The sequence below is a fragment of the Syngnathus floridae genome, chromosome 3 (assembly GCF_059516105.1).
Source record: "Syngnathus floridae isolate MCC-2025c chromosome 3, RoL_Sflo_1.0, whole genome shotgun sequence".
NCBI lineage: Eukaryota > Metazoa > Chordata > Actinopteri > Syngnathiformes > Syngnathidae > Syngnathus > Syngnathus floridae.
In genome coordinates this window covers 17,422,469-17,433,995 of record NC_142415.1, presented here as the reverse complement: position 1 = coordinate 17,433,995, position 11,527 = coordinate 17,422,469, and the positions used below count along the sequence as shown (strand labels likewise).

The 11,527-nt window shown below is 41.3% G+C and overlaps 2 protein-coding genes across 16 annotated transcripts in view; one reads left to right on the top strand and one right to left on the bottom strand.

The window, feature by feature from the left end:
* The window catches only part of slc12a4 (solute carrier family 12 member 4), a 201,404-nt gene that overhangs the window by 65,739 nt on the left and 124,138 nt on the right, over positions 1-11,527 (top strand). For all 9 annotated transcript variants that reach the window (XR_015857433.1, XR_015857434.1, XR_015857435.1 and 6 more), the window contains exons 22-23: positions 4,285-4,432; positions 10,861-11,045. The gene's annotated coding sequence lies outside the window, so the exon portion shown is untranslated. The remainder of the gene's footprint in view (positions 1-4,284; positions 4,433-10,860; positions 11,046-11,527) is intronic.
* celf6 (CUGBP Elav-like family member 6) overlaps positions 1-11,527 on the bottom strand; it is a 105,280-nt gene that overhangs the window by 8,762 nt on the left and 84,991 nt on the right. For 2 of the 7 annotated variants that reach the window (XM_088370600.1, XM_088370604.1), the window contains exons 6-12: positions 10,866-11,039; positions 9,516-9,663; positions 8,195-8,341; positions 7,128-7,190; positions 6,461-6,541; positions 5,469-5,612; positions 1,828-1,977 (exon numbers count right to left, since the gene is read on the bottom strand). In XM_088370600.1, coding sequence (XP_088226726.1) covers positions 1,850-1,977; positions 5,469-5,612; positions 6,461-6,541; positions 7,128-7,190; positions 8,195-8,341; positions 9,516-9,663; positions 10,866-11,039 — 885 coding nt within the window. In that variant the 3' untranslated portion in view covers positions 1,828-1,849. The remainder of the gene's footprint in view (positions 1-1,827; positions 1,978-5,468; positions 5,613-6,460; positions 6,542-7,127; positions 7,191-8,194; positions 8,342-9,515; positions 9,664-10,865; positions 11,040-11,527) is intronic. The other 5 variants (XM_088370603.1, XM_088370602.1, XM_088370605.1 and 2 more) reach the window with 5 other exon arrangements.

Here is an 11,527-nt window from a genome sequence, read left to right as displayed (position 1 = left end):
GCCTGTGCAGATGGAAATCCACAGAGAAGTGGAGTGTCAACATTTGCCCGCGCTCTCAGCAAGATTTAATTGGCCGCGCAAACACGGCAGGGTCATCTCGGCGTCAACCCATCTTGCCGCTAAACAACTGTTGATTGCATTTGGAAAACGGTCCTTTTTGCAAAGACTTTCATGTAAAAACACAAATAATAGCTCGCTTGAGGAAACACTGTGAATGTGAGGAAATAGTGACCCAGAAAAATGAATACAGTGAAAGCACCAATGTGACAGGCAAATGAAGCTTGAAGATGATTCATGAAGCTTTTGTTGTGTTTGCTGAGCCCTCTAGATGGCACTCTCTGTTCAATGGAGATGAAAACACGTTCAATTTCTTCCACATCTTTCTTCAAATCAACAGCGACAGCAAGAAGAGTAAAAAAAAAGACAGCTGGTTCATGAAGCAAATATGAAGCTTCAAAAGTCGTACTACACTGTCTGAATTTTGTGAGGTTTTAACACAGTGAGCATTAAAATGACTTTTTGGTTGGTGGGTAAAAAGGGATACACACACCACGATAGTCCTTATGTCCAAGGCACCTGCTTCTCTTATTATTGCTATGCATCACAATGATTGGCAAAACAAAAACACAAAAGAACAGAAGTGACATGTTAAATAGAAAGGACAAATAATTATCAGCATGCCACCATAGAAAGTTGTTTCTTGCTTCCCTTTGTGATGGCGGAGAAAGATTCACAGAAAACTTGTGAAAACTGAAAAGGATGAATTGATGGTTTTTTCCCCTTTTTTGTATATACACAAAGATAACCCTGAAGGCAGAAATGCATATTTCAGAAACCCTCCTGTCTACAGTAATTGGATTTGCCTTGCATTGTTTGCGATGAGGTCGGCCACACGGTGAGGGCTGCACTTTTTTCCCTTTCTTCCTGGCTTTATTTATTTCATTAAGTTTATCTTTTCTGCACAGAAACACAATTTATGAGTGGCTTCTTTCCGTTGGAAGAGAACCCTGCTTGATCTTTTTTTTTTTTATTAAAATTTCCCCAACCAAAATGAGGTATTAGAGAGGAATACAATGGGTCTTGGAATTTATCAGCATATAAAAGTTTTTTTTAAAAGTTTTCTTTATTTCTTTTTAACCAGAGAGAAACAATATTGAAGTTGAATTATAGATTTTTTTCATTATTATGGAGATTGTATTGAAGGCCAAAAAATGCAGCAGTTGCTGCAAAACTTTGATAAAGTTAATAGAAGGTTGGAATTGATTTTTAAAATGTGGCATTTTGCCTATTTTGTTTAAGGTGTGAACCTTTGAACCCTGTATTTATTATTTATTATTATATACAGGAAAATACCTCAAAGTTTAGAAAACATTTGCCGAATCTAGAAATTATTGAAAATGTGCAGTTTGGATACTCTACTGCCATTTGTTTTTTTGTGAGATGTGGCTTCATCATTGTAATGTAGTTGCTGTAAGCCAACATGGTCTCTTTTTTTTAAAGTGTGAGATGTGGCTTCATCATTGTAATGTAGTTGCTGTAAGCCAACATGGTCTCTGAGGGCTGTTCGGCTTTTGTGGATTTGTCCGCTCGACAACTCGCATTGATCGTGAACGCTGTCTCCAGTTGTCAGGTAATTATGCACAGTTGGATATTGATGATGTCATCAATTTCACACTGACAAATCCCGCAGTTAGTAATGGGATTCTCAACCTTCTTTTTAGGGGAAAAACTTCACCACACATTTAGTCGCTAATGGAAAAAGATGTATTGATGAGTGTTTATCTTTTTTTTAAAGTTGATCATTTTAATATTAAGCTGTCACCATACCTTGATCAGGCCTGTAGACCAGTCAGTAAGGTCGGTTGGCGTCCTTTGGCCGCTTTAGCTGCACCTTCAGCCTCTTCATGCCTATTTGAAAGCCGTTCATGGCCTGAATGGCAGCTTGGGCGCTCGAGGGGTTATCAAAACTCACAAAGCCTGAGACGAGAACACAGAGTGGCAGGGTGGGGTGGGGTGGGGTGGGGGGGACAAAAGGGAATGGGAGAGTGGAAGAAAAAGGAATATCGGCAGGGATGGAGAGGGTTGACAGGAGGAAGACGAGATGAGACGGCGTTTGAAAGGAGGCCCCTTTTAACTGGCAACAATGAGATGACAATAGCTCTTTGTTTTGTCTTTTCAGCACATTAATTGAAAATTTGGGAATTAAGAAAAGATTACATAAAATAGCACAAAGGCTAATAAGGCAGATAATACAATGAAACAGAAGACCGCATAGGAAACTCAAAGTGGAACTGTGATAGTGAACACAGAAAAAAAACAAAGATAAAAAAGGTTTGAAAAAAGATCTGAAAGAAGCAACTCTTGGTTTAAAATCACATTTTTACCAAGCGTCCCTTCATTTTAGCACAAAGGGTTGAGTTAGTAACCTGGGCAAAGAATGATCTCAAAAGAGCTGATACTTCCTTGACGCCAATACTGTTATTTTATTATCCAGAGCTTTGGTGGCATCTTGTGGAATCTTAGTCGATAAGATTACAAATGGCTCACGTGTAACGCCAGCACCATTATTTTTTCTTTCTAAGAGGGTGGTGCTTGTTTGATACATAGTGATAGATTATGGCATATTCAGACTTGTGTACATATTTGCTTCATGTCACCACCGTAGGATTTGAGCTATGTTGTATATGGAGCACCTGCTGTCGTCAAAAGAAGAGGGCCGGTAGTTGACACATTAACTCGTGTTGCTTCTCAGCGTAAATATTATCGGCAACCACAGCCGCGGTGTGCACATTAGAGTCAACAGTCATTTTTTCTCGGTTGGCATAAACGGTTTTGACAATGTTGTCGGCAAATCCGTTATTGTCGTGCGAATGTTGAACGTACGTGACAAAGCGTGCAGGCAAGTAAAGGGCATCAGGTTGGGATGAGATGTGATCCGGGCAGGTGGGGGAGGGGGGGGGTGTCTACGGGATGTAGACGCCTGCAGCACTGAGTTATCACCTGGGTGTCACAGCGCAATGAGAGCACAGGTTTCCACACCGGGACTCCGTGCCCGTTCTTATCAGACACGGCTGTGATTGACGGCGCGCATTTTCCGCCTGCCATCTGATTTCATCGCACTGCTACGGGTCCAATTTAATTTGGGGGTAGAGGGCAGGCTTTTGTCAGTGCGAATGAGATAAGGCTGCTGCTTTTACAAACCTTTTAAACAAACGGAGCAGGCAAGGGCCTGTCAGTTGGCAGTGATCCCCCCACCCAAAAAAAAAAAAATCCAACACTCGACACACACACACTCACACATTTGTGATCCTACCCACAGGATTTAATGAATCGCCATACCTCACATTATGCCAAAAAGGGGTGATAGGAAGTTGGGGAGAAAGAAGCCAAAGTGTTGTTAGAGGACGTCAGAAAAGCTACTGGGAGATTTCTGGACATTATTTAATTGGCTGTTTTCACCAGACAGTTTGGGGGCTGATTTGGTGCATGTTTGAGAAGGGATCTTTGAAAGGAATCAGAATATCAAAATACTGCAAAGTTTGTTGAATTGATGCCGTAGGAAGTGTGAAGGGGCTTTTGGCTCAATTTCCTTGACCAAGGAAAATTAATGGTTTCAATATTTTGGGGGAATTTTCCATCTTGGAATGTTCTTCATTGCGGAAGTATTTTTTGTATTCTCTCAATGCATTCATTTGATTCAATTAATTTTACCCATATGAAATTTGCTTTACTGTGATACATTAAAAATAAAAATCTGAATGTTTTTAAAATGTTTGAAAATTAGTACCTTTAGTTTAGTTTGTCTATATGCCAAAAAATGAGCACTATAGAAATAGGTATACTTAAATAGTTGAGACAAGATTATTTTCTGGGAAAAAAGAAATAGAAATACAAAGTTTCTCTTTTTTTTACAGAAAGACTGCACCTGCTTTCAGACTTGAATGGAAATACTTAGCCTCGTCAGTTTTCTTGAACCTTTCTACTTCACTTTACTATTCATTGTGACACGCGTGTACCGTTGAGCATAATAGCCGTTCGTGTTAACACTTTGCCCTTCAAGCACTTCAACATATCAAGCAGAAATATTCTTGGAAACAGTTTTTGTCTTTGTTCATGACTTAGCCTACAGCTTGTAACCACAGTATCAAAACATGGAAACCTTCACATACAACAAAATAGCCTGGTTATTTATTATTATTATTATCATTAATATTATTATTATTATTTTAATTTGTCATTATTTTAATTACTGCCTGAGATTCACAGTTTTTTTCCCCCCCACAGTTCATCGTCTCCCGCGGCGTGACGGACAGTGAGGGTGGGGGTTGCCGAGCGGCTCACAGACAAGCGTGTCGGAGAGATGCTGAAAGAAAGCCAATGCCGAGAGTCTTCCGTGCGCTCTCCTGGGTGCGGCTGTCCCACTGAATCAACAGTAAGGTCCACACTAGTCTATTATTATCGCTTTAAGCTTTTGGAGTCCACCTGCAAGGGCTCCACCCTGATAAAATGTTAAATTGGAGAGGGATGCTGTTAATTAGGGGTGGTAGAATAGGACTGCAAGATTTATTTTAAAATTTTTACCACAAAGGGCTCACAGGCTTCTAGTAAGTAGGAAAGCATTCCTATTGTTACTTTGGTAACCGAGTATCACCTTCTATAATAGTGATTAGCATTTGAGCACATTTACCAGATTAAAAAGAAAGCTTTTTTTTTTAAATAGTTATTTTTATTGGGAGAATCTGTAGTTGTATGGACTAAACCATTTAAAAGATACTGTGTTAATCAAAAACAACACACAGGATTTATACCTTAAAGTATTTTTACTATAATTGTAAGACAGTCAAATATTATGCAGTTTAAACGGTACACTTAAATATACAACAAGAAAAAATGACCTAAATGTTAAAATAAAAAGATATGTTGCATTGCATACAGAAATAAAAACAAACAAATTAAATACGTACTAAAAAAGTTAAATACAAGTGATCTGTACTTAAGCAGTGATTCTTTCGCATACTACCAGAGGGAGCTGCCACTAATGGTACTAATACCACATAGCTTCATTTCCACAGCGACTAACAACAAATCAACAACAACTTCTAGACAATTAATGATCAAAAAATATACATTACACTAATCTATAATATTGGAGGCCCAGCCAGGACACCACAGAACTCTACCATGACGTCTACTATGATGTCAAAGCAAATGTAATTAGGTCTACTCATTGTAACTTCGATTGACAACGAAGCCACCCCCCGCTCAGTGGCTTTAAACACTCCCTTTAAACTACCTTTCAAATGTTAATTGTAGCTTGATTAGGATAGACAATGGGAATTAAGAAAATAAAAGGCAAATGCTAATTGCATGAAAGCAGCGAGGGGCATGAGAAGATTTCAAAACCCAAGCGCATAATTCCAAACTGCTCCCCCACCCACATCACATCCCACTGTTGATTTTGAACTCACCGAAACATTTGCTCTGATTGGTCGCTCTGTCCACAAAGACTTTCGCCGAGATGACATTGCCAAAAGGGAGAAACATTTGCATGAGCTCTGCGTCACCAAATTCCTGGGGCAGGTGATAAATAAACAGGTTGCAGCCCTCCGGCCCTGGTGAAGGGAGGAGACAGCACAGACAAGACGAGTGACATCCGAAGGAGACTTTCAGACAAGGAGTAAACAGTTGCTGACGTTGGGCCAAATATGTCACAATTTGATACATTTTAAATCTATTTTATTAGTTGTTATTTTCACTTTTTTTTTTAACCAAACAAAACTGTCTTATTTTCTTTAGACAGCAAACTCATCGAGACTGTTTCAATAGCTGTTTGTAGACGATTAGAGCACTCCGATTCAATTTCCGGACAGGGACTCTTACACGCACTCCCGCTGTGGTAAACAAAGTTTTTCTGCAAGACGGTTATGGAAGCACTTCATTTCATACTTCCTACATCGAATATTTATGCCGCTCTAAAATGTCTCCTACATACAATCATCATACAGGTGAATAATTGAGACGGAGGAATTATGTCAAAAAGAGTAATTTAATATAAGCGTACATCCTTTCTTTTATTATATATGATGGCAAGGCCCGTGCAGGTGTGTCTATGTGGTTTGCATGTGAACGCTCCTACTAGTAATGGCGTAAATGATTATGCATGCAGATAATTAATCTGATGAATATTTATAACCACTTAAATACATTGTAATGGACTGATTAAGCAATCCGAGTGTGAATTAGTTCACTTTTTGAATAATGACAGAGTAACTTTCGTCTCGTCACTAATGCTTTTTAGAGCCTTTTTCTCACTTTATTTTTATTCTTCATACTCTGAGACAGCTCCGAGGCGCCCTCTCCCCCCTTTGCTTTTTCTAATTCAAAGCGGCACGGCAACATTAGAATGGAACACAGCAATTATCACCTTTTATCTTGGGTGGGCGCGTTCACTCGCTCTTACCTTCCCGCTGTTGCTGGGGAATGATGGTCGGCTGCTGGGGGAATGCTTGGCTGATTGGCGCATAGGCGGCGGGGTAGGCTGCTGTTGCAAAAGGGGGAGAAAGCAAGAAGGGGGCAATAATCGTTTCTCTGTTTTCAGGATTGGTGGAACAAATATGACACTACCTTGAGCTCATGGTTTGTCATTTATTTACTGACTCTGGACCAAATGTAATATATATACGTATATATATATTTTTTTTCTAAGTTTGACCAATGTCATTGTGGTTTCGTTTTGAGGTACCACAGTACTCTAAACTTTAGAGTCTAAAGCGTCGCGGGGAGTTAATAACCAGAACTCACCCGTGCATGAAATCTTACGTCTCATTAATGAGAGTCGATGTCAGGCAACAGTGAGAAGCCCATGTCATCTCTCTTGTAGACTATGACAAGTTCAGAACCTCAGCTCTTTGTGTATTTTTGGAACGAAGACATTTTTTTTGTGTATGTGGGCGTACTATCAAGTCAACTCCAAATCCTTTTGCAATCCTAATGTAAAACAGCCTAATCCTGATGGAAATTAGCCGGTTGTGCCTGCTATCTTTACTTGTCAGTGTCTACCCGCGTGACAAACAGACAGGGAGGTGCAGATGGAGTGAGCGAGAGACTTTAGACGACAGACGGATCACCTGCGTAGTGTTGGACGCCGGCGTAAGCCTGCTGGAGAGGGTCGGTCACTGTCGGACTCTGTGCTGCAAGAGAGGCAGTGGGGTGGAAGAAGGGGGAGGTGGAGAGCAGAGAGAGGGTGGAGAGCGGTCAAGAGAGGCTCCGAGACAAAGACCAAAGATGTGATACGAGTGTCTGGCTTTCTACTCAAAATGATGTCGGCTGTCGGTGTCTCTGATTGGCTGTCAGCTTGCAAATCATTGTAAGGTGTTGAGATACTACAAAAACAACATACAAGAATATTTTTGTAGATTGGCGGGTTAGGTTGCAGATGATGCCAATTGGGTGCTGCTTAAAGATTCTATTTTTTTAGAAACCAACAATGTTTTGACCCTTTTTTGTAATGTATTGACAAGTTAAACTGTGTCATCACATGTCACTGTTTATATGGAACTAAAGCAGCTATGACAAACCTTCATGCAAGCCACTTCCTGAAAATTATTTGTGGTGAGCTAATGCGAATGGTAGCGCTTTAAGGAAAGCTGGCTTAACTAACTGTGGAGAGCCATCAGGGGGCAAGATCACACTGAGAGATGGCAGATATTTGGGTTGTCATTCCCCTCAGTTCTTCAAAATTGCCTGTTCGACCCAGATGTTTGCATCAAATATTAATAATGTGCCAAACAAACCACTTTGTAGTTCATTACAACTGCCGCTCTCTTTGCATAAAACACACGCAAGGGAGCTTGAGTCCTGTCACTTCTCCAGGAATCATTCCCAGACAGCATCAAGGAGCTCAGGACAGGCCGACGCACGTCAAATTAACCAGAAAGGATAGAAAGCTGAAATGATTGATTCATCATCATATGGAAGTTGGCCGCTCTGAAATCTGCCAAAGATGCGGCTGACTGGCCCCGGAGCTTAAAAGACTTCAAATCAAAAAAGACATGTCACAGGAGGATAAACGGAAAAAAAGGACCTGTCAACTTTTTACTCGTAAAATGCGACGACGTTCATCGTTGTTGTTCATCAGGTGACACTTGTGGTTAAAGACAACAAATCCTCAGCGCAAACGACGTTTTCAGCTCACCTGGGTAAGGGTGAATGCCGTTGCTGTAAATTGGCTCGGACGTGGGCTGCCCGTTGGTTTGTGGCGCCAGGGCACTAAAGCCGTTGACCCCGATGGGCGTGGCTATGCTGGGGACGGTCGCAGTGATGCCTGGGGGTGTGCTGGTGCCTGCAAATATATACAACTTGTTTTAAAAATGCACAAAAAGAGGGAAACCGCATGCTGCAGACTCAAAACTGATCGTTCCACCCATTTCCATCTTTTAACACCACTGCCATTATTGCTTTGTTTAGGAAATCCTACTTAATTCCCTCGAGAATACTCATTTAATCAGAATTTAGACTTTATGTGCTATCAACTATCCTTGAACTCACAGCTCAAACTCTTCTCATAACATGAAAAACTCGGATTAGCATAATTTCCAGTTCAAACAATTGGCAAATGAGCATATTTGAAGATGATAAACATCCAATGATCCAAATATGAGTCTCAGGAAAGAAACTGTAATGCAGCTTTTAGATGTCATAGGCTGCTCATGTCACCTTTGAACTGATGGATTTTTATTATTAGTTTTTAATCCAAGGCGAAGGGCATTTATAACATGTGGGATTACGTTTGATAAGCATTACCTGGTACGTGTATACCTTCTGGATTACAATTGCTCTATATGGCGTCAAGGCACTTCATTTAATGTATTTGCGATGACCCTGCCTCTCAGGCCGTCTGCCTACTTAGTGTCAAGCCGTCAGAAAAGTCTTTCGTGACAACGACCGAGAAGGTAGTTCAGACCGAGGTCCGGGATTATCGCCTTTGAGACATCGCTCTTATATTTGCTAAACCACGGACTCAGAATCCAAAGTCATGAGGATTGGCGGCGTTCCCGGGGGAGAAAAAAAAAAAACACCGTCGCGAAGAGCGAGTGACAGCAAGGCAGTGAGAGATAATGAGAGCGAGAAGTGTGTAATGCGGCTGCCAACAAAAGTGGCGGGAATGCTGCACGTGTTCTACCATCACGGCCTCGCTTCAACACCAGCTTCTATCAGCACGGAAAGTGGAATCTTAAAAAATGCAACAAGGGCATATGTAGAGAGACCTTGGATGAATTTGTTACCGCTCCTTCTCATAATCCTGCTTGTAAAAATCAAAACTCCTATAGCCTCTTGGAGTTCTTGAAAGTCTTTGAATTTTTCAACATCTTTTTTTTTTTCAAGGCTGGAATATTTCATGCTAACTTTTCTGCCAAAGACATTTTCAAATTTGACCTGAATAAGCATGTATGGTTCATGATAAAAACGGGCTTCAGCAAATAAAATTGAGACGATAACCCCGTCCCCCCCCTTACCTGAGGATGGTGTCATCGGAGTCGCCACCAGGCCGTTGACATTGAACGCCGCCATTTGCTGCATTTGCGCGGCAGCAATGGCTGCCATGGGGTTCAGGTAGGACCCTTGTGTTGCCGCCATCAGGGCTGCTTGCTGTTGCATCATCTGCTGTAGGATTAGAGATCAGCGGGCGGGGGAAGGAGGGGAAGGACAGAGAGGAGGGTTGAAATAGCCGCGGGAGCAGAACGTGTTTACTCTCACATCTCTGTTTACTTGGCTCACGCCTTGTTCTTGGACCGCATCACCCCCTCAGCATCACTTTCCACTCACCAGTCCATAACACACTTCTGTCCTCATTGTACTGCCTCAGAATCAAAACTATTTGCTGATGATTTAATATATTTATAAGCAATATACATGTGCTGGAATTAGGGCGGGAATGTGCGAGTGGGCGATTCTCACCTGTCAAGATGAGTTGTTAGCTACCGTGTGAGTGCAAAATCTCACAGACTTTTAACTCGGGCTGTGACTTTCATGTGTGAATATGAAACGGTGGTGATGGTGGTGCGAGGGGGGCAGGGGCTGGCGAGGGGTAGGGGGGGGGGGTAGCCGGTGTTGGTTCTCAGTAATGACATACACTTGAGTTTGGAGTGCAAGGTAAAATGTGTTGGCGGGTGGAATTCGATGAAGTACTGTCGTCCTAAAAAAAAGTGACTTGAATGGAAAGTAGATGCCAAAACACAGCAATGCGCACACAGGATAAAAACATTCCATCAATAAATCAAGTGAATAGACACAGTATCAAAAGATGGTGAATCATTCTTTAAAATATGGAAATTCTAGTTAATTATAATCTAATATAAAATAATTAAATCAAAATAACTGATGATTCATCAGATTTCCAGTGTTTATTTATTCATATTTTACTTCACAAATAAATGACCTACAGGCCAGTCTTTTAAAAATCCAATATAGCTCTTGAGCACCATAATTTGCCCACTCCTGCTGTTTATGATCAAAAAAATATGTTAGCTCATTATAATGTAGATGTCTGGTGGGATACATTGTGATCTTTTACAACATTGTACAGTATTTCCAGTTAACGTAGTGTTTGCTCTGTGAATTTATCTGCAAGAGAGGGTCACTGTAAAAACGAGTGTAGAGCAATTTCACACCACCAAAAGCTCGACCACAATAATAAAACTTGAAAAATTTGCTACTTCATCTTGCGTTATATTTGACTGTGCCTGTGTAGCCAATGTCATGGCCAATGAGTTTATACAAGTGGATATCATCACATTCCTAGTGGGAAAGAGAAGTGAGGTCAAACCTTCAATGACAAGCGTTTTGTTTTCTGTTTTCAAGCTCACCGTCTCCTCCCCCGCTGGGCTGAGACTTACAGCATGAGAGTAGGCGCCATAGGCCCCAAACTGGATAGTCATGGGACTGAAGATGCCGAGCTGACCCGCCATCTGGTGCATCCGGCGCAAAGTCCGCTCCTTGTCGGTGTCTGCGAATTTGACCACCAAGCTGGACGAGGCGCCCTAAAGGTAGGAATATGTTCCGTTAAGTTTTCCTACAAGTATTATTATATTGGGTGGGGGTTCATGCGTAAAGTGGCTTTCAAAGCAAAACACAAGATTGTTTTTTTAATACCATTGTCTATATATACAAAGTGACACCAAACTAAAATATGCTTAAGACTGGACCCGGGCTCTCGTCAAATGAATCGCACTTTGGGTTTCCAGGCCCAGTTATAATTGTCTGGTGTGTGCTTTGTCTCCCCACGGAATTGCCTTCTCTTTGATACAATCTGAAAAAATCCGAGCATACATTCTTCATGACCGTCGATATAAAAGAGGAGAGCACCGTTTTTTTTTTCTTCAACGGGTGTCTTGACATCCATCAAGGAAGCCAGTGGAACTGAATATGCAACCATTATGGGTGCAGTCATTTAGCTGTCAGCATTAAATGGAAGACGGTGGTGATTGATGCAAACTTTCAAACTCCAACAGAATTGTGATCCTAACCA